The 17423-nt window shown below is 43.9% G+C and overlaps 1 protein-coding gene across 2 annotated transcripts in view; it reads left to right on the top strand.

Annotated features, from left to right (window-relative positions):
• Nucleotides 1-17423, top strand: part of AIG1 (androgen induced 1) — a 233520-nt gene that overhangs the window by 186596 nt on the left and 29501 nt on the right. For both annotated transcript variants that reach the window (XM_033405977.2, XM_004263757.3), the window contains exon 4: nt 5194-5309. In XM_033405977.2, the coding sequence (XP_033261868.2) occupies nt 5194-5309 (116 nt within the window). The remainder of the gene's footprint in view (nt 1-5193; nt 5310-17423) is intronic.

Below are 17423 nucleotides of genomic sequence, written 5' to 3'. Positions count from 1 at the left end.
GCGTACACACAAACACACACACACACACACACACACGCACAGCCATCCTTCAACTTTTTATTTATGATCAAAAGTTGTTGTAGGATAGGGGCTTCCCTGGTGGCACAATGGTTGAGAGTCTGCCTGACAATTCAGGGGACACGGGTTCGAGCCCTGGTCCGGGAAGATCCCACATGCCGCGGAGCGGCTGGGCCCGTGAGCCATGGCCGCTGAGCCTGCGCGTCCGGAGCCTGTGTTCCGCAGCAAGAGAGGCCGCGATAGTGAGATGCCCGCTCACTGTGATGAAGAGTGGCCCCCGCTTGCCACAACTGGAGAAAGCCCTCGCGCGGAAACGAAGACCCAACACAGCCATAAATAAATAAAAATTAAAAAAAAGTTGTCATAGGATATAAGAAAAACTAGATATCCTGACACCCATAAAGGCAAGAAATGTGGTCTACCGTCGTGGGGACCACCATGAGCACTACTCCACTGGAAGCCAGTAAACCAAATGCCGCAGCACAGGCTCCGGATGCGCAGGCTCAGCGGCCATGGCTCACGGGCCCAGCCGCTCCGCGGCATGTGGGATCTTCCCGGACCGGGGCACGAACCCGCGTCCCCTGCATCGGCAGGCGGACTCTGAACCACTGCGCCACCAGGGAAGCCCCAATCTCATTTTTAGCGATTTGATGCATCCATTACTTTGAGGACATTCCCAGAGGTCTGCCTGTACTCTACAGATGCAAATAAGTGGATATGGGGTTGCCGGCTCTCTCATTATCCAGGTAGGCAGGGGCTGGTCTGGCACACCTCGTGTTCAAAAGCTGCTTTTGCTTCCAAGGAAGAAACAATCCTTTTTGTCTTTTTTTTTTTTTTTTTTGCGTTATGTGGGCCTCTCACTGTTGTGGCCTCTCCCGTTGCGGAGCACAGGCTCCGGACGCGCAGGCTCAGCAGCCATGGCTCACGGGCCCAGCCGCTCCGCGGCACGTGGGATCCTCCCAGACCTGGGCACGAACCCATGTCCCCTGCATCGGCAGGCGGACTCTCAACCACTGCGCCACCAGGGAAGCCCCTTTTTGTCTTTTTTTTTTAATTCATTTTTATTGGCAAATAGTTGATTTACAATGTTGTGTTAGTTTCTGCTGTACAGAAAAGTGAGTCAGTTATACATATACATATATCAACTCTTTTTTAGATTGTATTCCTGTATAGATCATTACAGGATATTGAATAGAGTTCCCTGGGCTATACAGTAGGTCCTTATTAGTTATCTATTTAATATATAGTAGTGTGTATGTGTCAATCCCAATCTCCCAATTTATCCCTCCCCCGCTTCCCCCTTGGTAACCATAAGTTTGTTTTCTACATCTGTGACTCTATTTCTGTTTTGTAAATAGGTTCATTTGTGCCATTTTTTTAGATTCCACGTACAAGCGATATCGTGTGATATTTGTCTTTCTCTGTCTGACTTATTTCGCTCAGTATGACAATCTCTAGGCCCATCCATGAGGCTGCAAATGGCATTATTTTGTTCTTTTTTATGGCTGAGTAATATTCCATTGTATATATGTACCACATCTTCTTTATCCATTCCTCCGTTGATGGACATTTAGGTTGCTTCCATGTCCTGGCTATTCAAAAAGATACATGTATCCCACTGTTCACTGAAACAATTTTTAATCTTTGTTCATGTGGTATGATAGCAGTACTCTTCTATTTAAAAAAAAAAAAAATACTTTGGAGAGAAGGAGAAAGACCAGAGAAATGGCAGGTGAACAGAGTCCTCAAATCTTGTCTGATATTTTTTGTGTTGTACACTCTGACTGCAGCCACAGTTGCTAGAGCTCTAAAGTAATCTGGAGTGCTCCCATAATTCATTCGCTCCACTTGCCTGAATCTGTACTGTCACACAGCATATATTTTTATCCTTCTATTTATTCCACAGCAGAGTTTATTATAAAACTTCTCTTTAGTTTATAGGCTACTGAATGCCATCACAGATAATGAAAATATTTTTCCCCATAGCAAGTCCAGATCCTTCTTGTGTCATGTAAATTCATTTCTTTAATCTTGTTAAATACCATTAAGTTCCTCCATCAATACCTAAACTTCCTACTCATCTGTCTTTCCATTTTTCTGGCAAAAGAACACCTGTTCATAAATCAAATAATTTAGCATTTAGAAGGTACAGCTACAATTTACAGATAATCTGTTCCAGTGCATAGGTGTGTCTCTCATTGTATGTGAGATAATTTATGTGGTACAGGGGCCTGGCATTAAATACTATTGAATCACCTGGTGAAAAGGTAGTTCTCCCTCAATTATCTTTCAGTCCTTCTGATTTCATTTAGAAGAGTCTGTATTGCATTCTAGCATGTCTTTAATGCCCCTCTAATACTGACTAACAACCCTATTTAGCAGGCCTCAGAATCAAACAGGCAAACATGTCTATCAAACATTTATTAAGATCAATTAGTTTTCATTGTATTTGTTTTTGTGGTTATCTTTCTTAATGTGTTCCATTTATGAGAGTTTATACATCTCATAAGTTTTCCTTTAAATAGATTTATTTAAGAAAAAATGTGAATTGACTAAGAAAATAATTTTTGTTTTAAAACTCAAGTAGCGTGAGACAGGACTGCATTAGGACTTTTGACTTTAGTAGGCACTTTGCATTTGTGGGTCCCTTCCTCCATATAATATTATTCAGAATGCTGTATGCCACAGGAAAGAACTCATTTAGTAAAATACGTTTTTCACAGTGAAAATCTTTTTATTTTGAGGCTCAACCAAAAAATAGTTCTTGTCTGTTGAGAGACATCGTAAGTGATCTTCAGTCATGCACTCCCACAGGTTTTTTGAGTCAAAGATTATTTAACTCTGATATCTTCTAAAGATATAATTCTAATATAGAAAGCAGAGCATGGAATTTGGAGACAGACGGAATTGGTCTTGAACCCTCTCCAGACTTAATAGCTCTGTGATCTTGGGCAAGACAATTACCTTTTATGAGTCCTTATTATCTCATCTGCAGGATGGAGTTGGTAACTCCCACTTAAAATATGGTTTTGAAGATTAAATTATCTGCACCAATATTCATTGAGCCCCTCCTATGTGCCAGGCTCTTTTTTAAGTGCTACAAATACCACAGTGAACAAAACATAAGCTTACCATTCTTGTCCAGCTGATGGTCTTACATGAAGCTGACTATTTCCTTGCTGGTTCTTAAGTCATTGAAGCAGAGTGTTGCCTGGGAGTGGATTAGAACTGAATTTCGTGTACTCCTAGTTCTAAAATAATTATCCCTCTTGCTGCTACAGATTTTGAGTCACAATTAGCTACCAAAGGTTACTTAGAGATTCAGCAAGACCTTTTGTAGATTTTTTTACCGATTTTTTTTTTTTTTTTTTTTTTTAGTTCATAAAACTTCAGCTACCTTCAGGGAAACATATTCGCTATAAATATTTTGCACTATTTTTACCTTTGTTAATATATACTGTTTATCAGTAAACATAATTTGCATTATAAATTTTTAGAAAGGCAGATACACATTCTTCAGTGCCTGTAAATTCTTGATGATAAACTGTTACCCTCATATGACATTTGCTGCTGGCCAGACTGACATAGGCACAGCTAGGCACCAAAAGATCTCTTGTCCTCACTTATGGAACAAGTAGCTCCTTTTTAGTGGTGATGATGCCAGAAATGGAGTGATCTGGAGAGATTTTCATCTTTCAAAGAGATTTTTTTTTTTTGCCTGGCATCACCAAAGCACATCCTAAGCTTTCCAGGTATGACATCTGATGATCAGCAAGTAGGCTAGGTAAAATAAAGTTAACTGGATAACTGGATAAGAATATTCAGGTTAATTATTTGAACTTATATAACTTTATAGAAAAATGAGTGAATTTTTACTCAGTTTGGAGCAATGGAGGAAGAGGTAGAGCTTAGATATTTTTTAATATTAATGAGTGAAAAATAACATCATCATTCTACAACCCACACAGGCTATTAAGAGTCAGCATTATCTTCAGTGTAAACGTTTCATTTGCAGGTATTTTTCTTCTACAATTGATTCGATAAATCTTGGCCTTAGGGCTAACTATATATTTGAATTTTACATGAACGCACTATTGTAAAACTGTTGTTGGCATCTCAAATTGTTGCTGAAATTCCAGGCCAATGTTATCTGAGGTGACTAAATTATAGTGAAAAAAACCAATAAAATAGATCTTTAAAATACATACTGTCTCTGTTTTAACACACATGTACATTTTGTGTGGTTCCCTTCAGAGCTAATTATACTGTTTTAAAACAATAACAGAGGGCTTCCCTGGCGGCGCAGTGGTTGAGAGTCCGCCTGCTGATGCAGGGGACGCGGGTTTGTGTCCCGGTCCGGGAAGATCCCACATGCCACGGAGCGGCTGGGCCCGTGAGCCATGGCCGCTGAGCCTGCGCGTCCGGAGCCTGTGCTCCGCAACGGGAGAGGCCACAACAGTGAGAGGCCCGCGTACCGCAAAAAAAAAAAAAAAGAATCAGTTAAATAAATGTTGGTCAGGGAATTCCCTGGCGGTCCAGTGATTAAGACCCGGCACTTTCACCGCTGGGGCCCAGGTCCAACTCCTGGTCGGGGAACTAAGATCCCACAAGCTGCTCGGCCAAAAATAAATAAATAAGTAAATAAATAAGTAAGTAAGTAAATGTTGGTACATCTATAAAATGGAGTTTTAAGCAGCTGTGGTCAGCGTTTATATTCTAGAAGTATTTCTATAATTGCATATCAAAAAGTCTCATGCTATAATCCCAAACAAAACTGCATGCCCAGTATGATCTTAACTTCTTAGCTGTGTATAAATAATATGCACAAAGAGTGAGGGAAAAGAACGTGTAGCAAAATATTAACAGTCGTAGTTTTTATTCCTTTCTTATGTTGCAACTTTTTTCCCTATATATCTTTCTATAATTTCTATAATTTCCTGTAACGGGCATAAAGAAAATACAATTTTAAACATTAAGATATAGAAGAAAAAGAAGGGGAGCAATTGATAGACTGCATGTTTTCACGTCCATTCTACCTCCTAGGTGAGCCATGTACTGCTCTCTGCTGTGGCACTTTTGATAGAAATTGACACTATCCATTCTCCTACTGAAGACAAATAGCTAATTAGGGGTGATGATAAGAACCTGTGTCACCTGGTCTCTGTTCTTTTTCAGCACACGACGGTTTTGCCCTTTATATTAATTGAGATGAGGACATCACACCATGCGTATCCCAGCAGGAGCAGCGGACTGGCCGCCATATGTACCTTCTCTGTTGGCTATATATTATGGTAAGGACAGTGCCTGCTGGGCTTTCTTATTGTATTAGATTTTGCACTGCTAAATTTGGGCACATATTTCATTATGGATATAATCACTAACAGATTCACACTGCGTGCCTCATTTGGTCCAAGACCTGGGCTTTGTCTCATTTCCCCAGATGCTTATATTTTTAGAAAGTATATGCCAAACCTCACACAACAGGAATTTGTTGAACAATTCCATGTAAGCAGTGGTTCTTCCAAGGCTACATTTTTCAACTCTTTTTCAAACTAAATGTTTTTCTTGGACATCAGTTTTATTGCTTAAGGGCTTTTTTGCTTGGGATTTTTTGTTGTTGTTGCTTTTTTTGGGAGTGAGGGAGTTGCAGCAAATGCAAATGAGGACAGAAGAAATGACCTCTTAGAGGAGTGACTTCTATCCTCTAAGTGAAACAAGTGAAAATGTACATTTTCCTGAGTCAGTTTAAAACCTTTTCCAGAATTCGCTATTACATATAGCGCGCATTTAATGGTTTTGTTTTGAAAAATTGGGGTAAATACATAGCAGGAAATCTCTACTTTGTCTGTTGGGCATGAATAAGCCCCAAGTGTGAGGTGCCAAATTTATCTGATAAAAGAATTTTTGCCTGTTGAGTTTACTTCACTTTCATTTCAGTTCTAACCATGTTTTAACATTTCAGCATTATTTATCTTAAGATAATTTCTTATTTCTCTGTATAACTCCAAGTGCTCTTTGATATATTAGCATACACAGAGAAGGTCTCTCCCCTCAGCATTTCCGCCTCTTGGGACTCTCTTGTCCTGAGTTCTGGGTCACCATCACCTCCTTTAAGTCTTTAGGACTGAATCACGTTCTTCCAAACCCAGGACTGCACTTAATCCCACCAAAATCCTGGAGCACTTTGGGAGGTCCAGTCCCTGTGGAGCGTTTTGCTCCAGCCAGTCCAGAGATATAAAATAAAGGTCAGTACAGTACTTCATATACTTTGCCCGAATGATCACATAATGCTCCAAATCTGAACAAAAAGGGAATTCGCTTTTAGGAAGCCACGCCCTGTGGCTGGATCTAAGGGGACATCCAGGCTACAGACCCCAGAACAAACATGCGGTCATGTTCAATTCCATCTGCCACTTCATTGATGAGTCACCGACTGTTCACGAGGACTGGGGAACGTTTGTTTTCCTAGTGACTTTTTAGATTTTTTTTTCTACCCAAAACATTAAGTATTGGCTTTCTCTGAAAGAAAAAATTCAAATGATCCGGGCTCACAGGTGAAGTGTGACTGTGAAATTATATCTTAAGAATGAATTCATGTGCTTTATACATAAGAACTTGATGTTCAAATGACTCTTATCTTTCAGAAGAGTCAGGTAGGAAAGCTAACAGTTATTCCAGGGTTGCTACAATGTTTACAACACATCTGGAACTGCCTATAGATTTAGTTTAAAAATCAAATGCCCAGGCTTCCCTGGTGGTGCAGTGGTTAAGAATCCGCCTCCCAATGCAGGGGACACAGGTTCAAGCCCTCGTCCAGGAAGATCCCATATGCCACGGAGCAACTAAGCCCATGCACCACGACTACTGAGCCTGCGCTCTAGAGCCAGCGAGCCACAATTACTGAGCCCGGTGCCACAACTACTAAAGCCCGCAAACCTAGAGCCCGTGCTCCGCAACAGGAGTAGCCCCCGCTCTCCACAACTAGAGAAAGCCCACGCACAGCAACGAAGACCCAACGCAGCCAAAAATAATAAATAAATTTTAAAAGTAAAAATAAAATGCCCTTCCCACCTCTCCCCGCAAAACACACTTACCTGTGGGAAGGGAGGACTTTTACTCTGGGAACTCTGGGTGTATTTCTGTGAGTTCATTTATATGCCATTAAATTATCTGAATCTTGTAGAGCCCCAGAGATTTTAGGAACTACATACTTTCTGATGGCTTTTCTTCCACTGTGGGTGCAATCAGTCCACATTCCAAAGAGACACGTGGGAAATACCACATAGTCTTCATTGTAGACCCCCAAGATCCCTCATTAAAATGAAGCATTACTCACGCTCTCTGTGCCAAGGGCGGCCTGCCAGCTCTGCACCCTCCCTGAGCAAACCAGTGCTTGTTTGGACACGTATCTGCATTAACCAGCGAATTCTCCCAGCTATGTTCTGAGAAAGCTTTCAAAGTAGACCTTTTCCTTTGGTGTTCTGCCCTAGGCATTCATAGCTATGCCAAGAGCTAAACAATGCCCTTCACACCATGTCACATTATACAAACCCAGGGATTTTAATTGTTATCCAAAAAGTACTGAGTTTTACTCCCTTCCGGACTATCTCAGATGCGACGTACCAGTGACACAACAGCAAAAGGTTCAGGATGTGAAATCTTTACCATACCACATACCAGGGTCGTTCTGGACATTCCAGAACCTTATGCCAAAATGTAAGGAAGCATTCCTCTTGTCACAGGCTAATTATAAAGTAGATCTCCCTTAAAATCCTCTGTGTGGTTGAGCTGAATCTATACCTCCGAGGCTGCTGGCCAGCCTGCCTGTCTGCTTGGCTCTGATTCTAGCTTGCTGCCCATTTTCACGAGTCTCCCTACCCGTCTGAATCTGCTGTCTTCCTAGGTTTGGGTCACGAGAGTTGAGAAAGCGAGGGACACCGGAGCCCACTGAGCTCCCACGCTCGGTGGCTCCACTTCCCAGCCCCCATCTCAGTCCAACCCAAGCTCAGCATCTGAAGTCATCCCAGACCCTTCCCTTGCCCACCTCCACCTGTCTTTCCACTTACCCAGGGGTCTGGGGCACAAATATCCCCTGACCATTGATGGTGGGCTCTTAACTCCCTTTCTGTACACCTCTCCTCCACCATCACTCCTCCGCGCATTTCTCTGCACCTTATTTGTGACATTTCCCCCTAATGAGTGAGATGATCCGTATTCTCCTATGCAGGACACAACACAGAAGTCCCATTGGTTTCTAACGCAACAGGAATTATCAGGAATTGTACTGAGTACCATTTTGTCGACTGCTGTGCCAAAAGCAATTTTAAATATTACTGTATTTAGTTCCCCACAAAACACTTTGAGATAAGCATTGTCTGGCTCATTTTACAGATAAGGACACCAAAGCTTAGAGAGATGATATGGCTTGCCCAAGGACAAGACACTATTTTTTGTTGCCAGAACTACAGTTGCCCTTGAACAACGTGGGGCTTAGGGGTGCTGACCCTCGCCACAGTGGAAAATCCGAGGATAATTTTACAGTCAGCTCCGTATACGTGTTTCCTCTGTATCTGCAATTCCTTCATATCTGAGGTTCCACATCCATGGAGTCAACCACTTTCAGATCATGTGGTAGTGTCGTTAAGTATTTACTGAAAAAATATCTGCATCTAAGTGGACCATCGCAGTTCAAACCCATGTCGCTCAAGGGTGGACTGCATAGTGCAAGCCCTGGGGTGTGGCTGCAGAGTCTATACAGTGAACCGTATATTCTCTGCCCCTTCTTACTGTGTGAAGGGTAACCCTACGGGTGAACAAGTCAAGTGAGCTTTTAGGTTTTGTTTTGAAGCAATACATCAGTAGCAGCCAGGTCTAATCGTTAAGGCCACTTCCTGGGTTTGAATTTCCACTCCCACACTTAACCTTTCTGGGCTTTAACTTATTCAGACATAAAATAGGGACAGGGATAGTACATACCTCATGGGGTGGTGGTGAGGACTCAGTTACTCTATGTAGAGCCCATAGAATTATGCCTGGCAGACAGTAAAAGCTTCTGTATTTGCTATTATTATTATTATTTCTACATTTGCAGTTCCGAGAAGCTCCTCAGCAATAGTAGCAAGAGCACATGTGTTCTTCTCAAGGGTCTGAGAATTTTAGATATGATGCTACAAGTCCTGATGCTACAAGTCCTTTCTCTTCCTTTACTCATTCTTGCTCACTTAAACACTCTTCACTTTAAGAATCCAAAACAATAAAGGTATAAAAATACAAATTTGTTTTTAAGTTTAAAAGGATCATCAGGAAATCTTGAAGGAGGGGCTGAGTAAAACAAGTGAACTTTAACAACTGACTGTTGTCACCCTCCAGTTGACAAATTCTACAAGAGCAGACGTCCTCACTCCACCTGGTGCAGGACTCCTGGTGGCCAATCTGTTCCTTGGATGTGGTGCCTCCTCGCCAGCACCTCACATCCTTGTCTCCCTGCAGTATTGCTGCTGCTGCAGCTCTGCTTTTCAATCTGCAGGGCACACAAACAGGAAACCACTGCAGAGCCTAGGAAATTTACATCCCCAGGGATTCAACAGTGGGTCTCCTGTGTGCTGAGGAGTCTTCTTGCTGCCTCTGGCCATCACCCCCTCCCACGGTGGTTCTCATTCAGCCAGAGCCCACCTGAGATCTAAGGGGCCGTGCATAGTACATGCTGACCACTAAATGCAGGGCACAGTCAAAAGCAAGGAGGCATTAGTGAAGTGGAGAAGATGGGTCCTGGGAGCGTCTTCTCATGGATAAACATTTCTTATCACTGCAGTGAGCTTATATAAAGCAAAATAGAAATTTCTGTTGTCTCAGGGCCCTAGTTGTTTTTGATAAATTCCACACTCCAAATCCTACTGCCCCAAATGTGTCCATTGTACAACTTTCCAACCTAGAAAGTAAAACAAAGTAAAATCATAGTGAAGTGTGATCTTTCTTTTATGATATAAACTTAAATGGTCCAAAATCAGAATTTTATCACCACCAAACTTGATTATGCCCCAGCCGTGCAATTGCAGATTTTTTTTTGTTTTCTTATTGAAACGTTTCTATATTTCCTCAAATTTTTTCTGGAAACATACATCATTTTTAAAGTAGAGAAAAAATTCTTAAAAGTAAAAATAAGAGTGTACTCTAATTAAGAAGTCTTGGAAAGAATATTAAGCCATGAACGAGTAAAAATTTTTCGCATAAAATTTGCACCTGCTTCACTAAGAAAATTAAATTTTGGACCACATTAAACTCCTGTTTAATTGGATGTTTCTTCACCAGCTGAACAGATCTGGCCAGCAGATGACCAGCATTGTCTCCTGTTCCACTTGCCTCTTTCACTCAACCATAACTGCCTCTCTGTTGACTTTTACATCTGGGATAGTGTGTGAAAGTTTTCCTAATTTCCTGGCATCGGAAAACTGGAACCAAGCTGAAAGAGTGACGTGCTAAGTGCCTCCCATTCTGAAGAGAGATACCTTTCTTGGGTCTTTTTTTTTTTTTTTTTTTTTTTTTGGTACGCGGGCCCCTCACCGCTGTGGCCTCTCCCGTTGCGGAGCACAGGCTCCGGACGCGCAGGCTCAGCGGCCATGGCTCACGGGCCCAGCCGCTCCGCGGCATGTGGGATCCTCCCGGACCGGGGCACGAACCCGTGTCCCCTGCATCGGCAGGCGGACTCTCAACCACTGTGCCACCAGGGAAGCCCTCTTGGGTCTTATAAGAGACAGCCAGAGGACCCTGCTTCCTCACCCATCCCCAAAGCCATCCACACTCTTTGCCATGCCCATCCTCACCACCCTCCTTCCTCAGCCTGGCTGGGGAAGACGGAGAGGGTCTTTGCATTCTTGAGTTTGGGGTCTAGGGGAGCTACTGGGAAAGGAAGTGCCTCCCCACACTCGCCAAAGCCAGTTAGTTGTGAGAGGCTCCAAACGAAGCCCTGGTAAATATCCAGGCTGAGACAGGAATCTAATTTAGGGATCAGACTTGCTAACCTTCCTTATGCCTCCTACCTGAGCAAAGAAAAGGGCATTGGGAGGATATGGCAGGGTGGAGGGAGGGGCAGCTGTAGAGCAACCTAGATCCTACCATCGTGAGTGACAAAGATACATGGGTAAGTTTCTTGTGGATCTGGTGTGACATCAAGGGAGGTTGCTGGGCTTGAACTATCCACTCAAGAAGGCCAGCCCCTGGACAAGGGTTTCCCAGGGGCAAAAAACTAGAAGGTTCCGCTGTGGGCAGGAGCCAGGGGGTGTTGAAGAGGGCAAGCTGGAGCCAGCCAGGCTCCCACAACGTCTGCAAGTGGAGAAACCCTTCAGAGACCCCCTACAAACCTCCTGCCTATGTACCCCATGCACAAGTGAGCATCTGAGCAACAGCCTCACAGCCTGAATCAGTGGGAATTTGGTATTAGCCAGAGGAGCAGTGGCAACCACTTGTACAACTATGGGCAATGAAGGCAGAAGATATTCATCCTCCCATTTCACTTCCTGGATGGAGAAGAGACATCCCAGAATCAGGATTTACCCTCCCCTTCTACATCAGGCACTGGAGTGGAGGACAGCATGAAAATGTCGAGTCCCCTCCCGCTCAAGGCTCCAGCGATAATCCTGGTGTGTTCAAGGAAAGCAGAAGGCCAGTGTGTTGGAGCAGAGCAAGAGGGAGAGTGAACAGAGACTCTTGGGGTGGAGGGAGGGTCATGTAGGACCTCGTAGGCCATTGTAAGGACTGTGTCCTTAATTCAGAACGAAACTGAGAGTCACTGGAAAGTTTTGAACAGAGAATTGACATGATCGTAGACGTTCTTAAAACTTCACTTTGGCTACTGTGTTAAGAACAGATGGGGGCAAGGATGGAACAAGAGAACAGTTAAGAAGCCATAGAAGTCATTTTGGAGGGAGATGATGTGATTTGGACCAAAGTGGTAGAAATGGCAGTGTGAGAAATAGTAGGATTCTGAATATATTTTGAAGATAGAATCAACTGTATTTCCTGTTTAATTTAGACCAAATCCAAATTAAACTCCAGACTCAAACCCCTTTAATACTTTTTTTTGTTTTTTTTTTGCGGTACGCGGGCCTCTCACTGCTGTGGCCTCTCCCGTTGTGGAGCACAGGCTCCAGACACGCAGGCTCAGCGACCATGGCTCACGGGCCCAGCCGCTCCACAGCATGTGGGATCTTCCCGGACCGGGACACGAACCCGTGTCCCCTGCATCGGCAGGCGGACTCTCAACCACTGTGCCACCAGGGAAGCCCCCTTTAATACTTTTTAACTTCAGTGTGTGATAGGCAGAATAATGATACCCAAAGATGTACACATTCTAATGCCCGGAACCTGTGACTGTGTCACTTCACATGACAAAAGAGACTTTGCGGATGTGATTACATTAAAGATATTGACCCGAGGAGATTAGCCTGCATTATCCAAGGGGGCCCAATCCAATCTTAAAAGGAGAGACCCTTTCCCAGCTGTGGCCAGAGAGAGACATGACTGGGAGAACAGTCAGACAGACGTGCTGTGAAAAGGACTCAAACGACATTTGCTGGCTTTGAAGATGGAGTAAGAAGCTAGGAACTAAGGAGTGGGGGCTGTCTTAGAAGCTACAAAAGTCAAGGAAACAGATTTTCCTCCACAGCCGCCAGAAAGGCGTGCATCCCCAGCAAGATCTTGATGTTAGTCCCGTGAGACCTGTGTTGGATTTCTAATTAGAAGATAAATTTGTGAATTAGAAGATAAATGTGTGTGGTTTCAAGCCACAGAGCTTGTGGTAATGTGTTACAGTAACAATAGACAACCCATACACCTGAGCAAGTCATTTAGTCTCTGTGGACCTCAGTTTCCCCATCTGAAAAAAGAAGAAGGTGATGATCCTTAGGATTGCTGTGAGAGTCAGAAAAATGGGTACAAAATGCCTGCCACGTGACTGGCCCTCAGTATAGTATCCATTGTTGTTGGTCCGTGTTTACGCTAAGAATACTCAGTCCTTAGGGAGCCTGAATGAGCCCCTTTCTGCATGTTGCTTCACTCGTTAACCTGTCATGCTACTCTGGCAGGTAGAGGTCCATATCCTTGAAGTCAGACAGTCTTTGTTCAGATGCCCTCTTCCTAAGGGCTTTGAGCAAATTACTTATTCCTTCTTAGCCTCATTTTTACCACCTCTAACATGGGAGGGAACACCTGCACACTATCTCCCACTAGAGATAATAGATCATTGAGCACGTGGGTCACTCAAGAAATGATAGTATCTTTCCTTCCTCCCAGGCGATAAAAATCCTGAGTGCCCACGTCTCTGTGAAAAGGTCTCATTTCTCTCTCTTCCTCTTTTCCCCACCATCCTTATTTTCGTTTTATCCTCGGCTCTTCTTAAGGATTTTGGTCCTACTTGGTGGGGTTTGTGTCTCCTTGCTACCTATTAAGAATGCTCAAGAGTGTTCTGAAACTTTCTTATGCTTCTTGTGCTAAGTTATTCCCCAAGCTCGGCTTTTCCCCTGAGATTTGAGAATGTCATTGCTTTCCCATTATTCCAATCTGTTTGTTTCTACAAACACTTTGTGTAGTGGTGGTTACTGTTTTCTTATCCTCTGAGGAGGAGAAGCCTATCTAGACAGTTGAGGACTTGCCGATTAAGCGTGTGGCTTGCACGCGACTCCTCAGAGCGTCCATTTGGGTGCTGGTTGAATCAGTGTCTTAGATCAGCATCTGCACAGAAAAGGTTTTTGTGTATCATCCATGTCAGTTCCCAGTGTTTATTATTCTGAGTTTCATCTTCTCTTACCCCAAACAGCTGGTTCTCAGACATCCTGGGTATACACGAAGAACTAGAATTCCCCATATGCTAGTAACCAGGCCCCTCACCAAGACCATTTTATATGCGCTTATGACCTTTCCCCCACTCCTCACTCAACATCCCTGGCCTCCATCCACCCCAACACTCCTATTTCGTTTCCCTGCCATCTTCCGGAATCGCCGTTTCGATGCTGCTTGTGCCTTTGATGCTATTGGCAATTTTACTTCGTGTTTCTCCAGCCAGCTCTGCCCATCCCCCTCCTCCCTGTGCCCTGCCCCCGCTCAGCAGATGGGCTAGTCTTTAACTTCGCAGAGAACGTAAAAAACTCTCTCGGCATCATTTGCTGGCTCTTCCCACCCTACCCAGACCTCAGTGCTGGAGTTCTTTGGAGTTCAGCACACGGTCTTTTTCTCTTTTTGTCTATTATTTTTTTTTTGTGGCAAGAATACTTAACTTGAAATCTACCCTTGTAACCTAGGTCCTCTTTTTTTAGTACGTCTTCTCCCTGGATAAATCCATCCACTCCGTGTTTACAACTACCTCCACCTCAGATCTCCAGCTCGGAGCTGTCTCCTGATGTCCGCTCACAAGCTTCTCACACTTAGCAACTGCAAACCAAATTCATGCGGTGCCTGCTTTCCCAATCACACCCCCAAACCTGTATCCCCTTGGCATTGCCACGCATCCAGTTATTCATGCCAGAAATCTATGGAACCTCTTCAACCCACCTCACTTGGGCCTATTACAGAGAATCATCCAGCAGTTTCTAGCTTCACCTCTGAAGCACTGTTAGAATCCGTACACTTTGCTCCCTCTCCACCGCCAACACCATGGTCCAAGCTGCAGTCATCCCTCTGCTGAACCACTGCTTAGAGCTGGCATTTCCCCACTGCCACCCCATCTGCATGGAGGACCCCTCAGCTCTTTTTTAAAAATACATATGATCATGCCACTCCCTTGCTCAGAGAATGCGGATGACTTCCCATTGCTTCTAGGGATAAAGTCCAAAATTCCTTTACATGGCTTGGGGACCTGCATTACGTGACCCCACCGACCTCTCTGGTCTTATCCCCCTCCTCTTCCCCCTTTGCTTATTACAGCCACGGTGACCTTCTCACTGATGGTCAAGAGCTATGTGTACCTTCCAGCTTCAAAGCTTTCACCTGCCCCACACCACCATCCAAACTCCATCTCTCCTCAGTCACATCACCCATAATTATTAGTTACACATCCTGCGCAGCCTTCAGAGAGTAGCTGAAATCTCTTTCTCAGGGAGACCTTCTCTGATTCCCAAGACTTGGGTCAGCCCCTCGGTGGTACACTACTGCAGTCACCTGTTCATTTCCATCTAGGAAGTTAAAAACCAGTCGTAGTTATATGGTTATTTGCTTAATTTTTTTTTAACATCTTTGAGTATAAGTGCTTTACAATGGTGTGTTAGTTTCTGCTTTATAACAAAGTGAATCAGTTATACATATACATATGTTCCCATATCTCTTTCCTCTTGCGTCTCCCTCCCTCCCACCCTCCCTATCCCATCCTTCTAGGTGGTCACAAAGCACCGAGCTGATCTCCCTGTGCTATGCGGCTGCTTCCCACTAGCTATCTATTTTACGTTTCGTAGTGTATATATGTCCATGCCACTCTCTCACTTCGTCCCAGCTTACCCTTCCCCTTCCCCGTGTCCTCAAGTCCATTCTCTATGTCTGTGTCTTTATTCCTGTCCTGCCCCTAGGTTCGTCATGACATTTTTTTTTTCTTAGATTCCATATATCTGTGTTAGCATACGGTATTTCTTTTTCTCTTTCTGACTTACTTCACTCTGTAGGACAGACTCTAGGTCCATCCACCTCACTACAAATAACTCAATTTCTTTTCTTTTTATGGCTGAGCAATATTCCATTGTATCTATGTGCCACATCTTCTTTATCCTTTCAAAGTCTGCCACCCAAATCCCCTCCCCTCACTATCTAGAGGGAGAGAAAGAAAGTTGAAATGATCTTCAAGAAAATAAAAAGAGCTTCTCCGTCTACAGTTTTCTAAGGATTTATACAAATCCATTCTCTTTAGATATCACATCAATCAAATTGTCAGAGAAACCATTCTTAGGATAGATTGCTTAATAAGAGACATCGTGATAGTATGTGAGTTTTAAATACAAGCAGGTAAAGTAAGGAAACAATTTTAAATTATATATATTTTACACCTACCTTACACTTAGCTCAATAATAACCATGTAAAGTGTTTATGATGCTCCTACCATCTCCTCCTCTGATGTTGAATTTCAGCTTTATTGCCACTTCTCCTACTTGCCTGGTTCATTTCAGTTGCCAACTGACGTTGATAGACGTGTAGGAGGAAGCTCACAGTCTGTGCACCTTGCCAGAGTAACATCCTATAGGGGATCCTGGGGAGATGACCCAGTTCAGGCAATGAGAAATTCCAGGTAGAGGAAAGATGCATTTATTAGCCCAAGTACAGCCTCTCCGTTTCCCTGAGGAGAGCCTCCTCGATGTCTTTGACAATGTAACAGTATTTTGAAGGCTCAGAACACATTCTCTGGTGGCTGCATGGGTGGGATTACGTAAACCTATTTGCCGTGATCCCAGTCCCTCCTTCAGCAGATGATTTCCACAGCCTGCAATAACTGGGCAGAAGCGTGTTCCCCGGCATTGCATCTCCCACAGCACCCAGCAGTGCTGGGCTCCCAGGAGACACAAAATGGAAACCAACTGAAAATAATTCAGATGAGGAGATATCTGCGCCAGAGTTGAGTTTATACCCCAAGAGTCAAAAGAAATTTACAGCCCCAAAGACCTTTTGTTTGAGATAGAATGGAAATGGCAAGAGAACTTGGTCTAAAATACCCATGCAAAACTTTGTCTTTATACATTTAAGTAGGCCCATTTCCCTAATAATTTTCAAAGTAAGAGAAAGAACTAGTTTGATTATTATTATCATATTTTAATTCTCCCATCTTCTGAAAGAACCAAGTCCATGTAGATTCAGGATGAAATTCCTTAACTGTCTGCAGCAGGTGTTTATTTATTGAGTCCCTCCCATGCGCCAGGCACGGTGCTAAGTGCAGGAGGTAAACAGTATATAAAGCTTTGGCTCTGTCCTCAGGAGCTTACAGTCTGTTGGAGGATACAGGGAAATTAAAAAGCAATTACCCTGGGCTTCCCTGGTGGCGCAGTGGTTGGGAGTCCGCCTACCGATGCAGGGGACACGGGTTCATGCCCTGGTCTGGGAAGATCCCACATGCCGCGGAGTGGCTGGGCCCGTGAGCCGTGGCCGCTGAGCCTGCGCGTCCGGAGCCTGTGCTCCGCCACGGGAGAGGCCACAACAGTCAGAGGCCCGCGTACCGCAAAAAAAAAAAGAAAAGACATATTCGGGTAGATGAATCTAACATAAGATATGTGCTTCTGCCAGGGCAAACTTGTACTTGTGAACTAACTCGTACAGAAAGTCAGTGTATCTGCCAGCAGTCCATTTAAAAGTGTTTGCAGTGGCCAATGCCGGGCTCATCAGAGCCCTGCTTGCAAGTCCACATCAGCTGGAGCAGCCAGAGACCATATCTGCACTCAGAGGA

Source organism: Orcinus orca, chromosome 12, assembly GCF_937001465.1.
Source record: "Orcinus orca chromosome 12, mOrcOrc1.1, whole genome shotgun sequence".
Taxonomy (NCBI): Eukaryota; Metazoa; Chordata; class Mammalia; order Artiodactyla; family Delphinidae; genus Orcinus; species Orcinus orca.
This window is presented reverse-complemented; position numbering and strand designations above follow the sequence as displayed.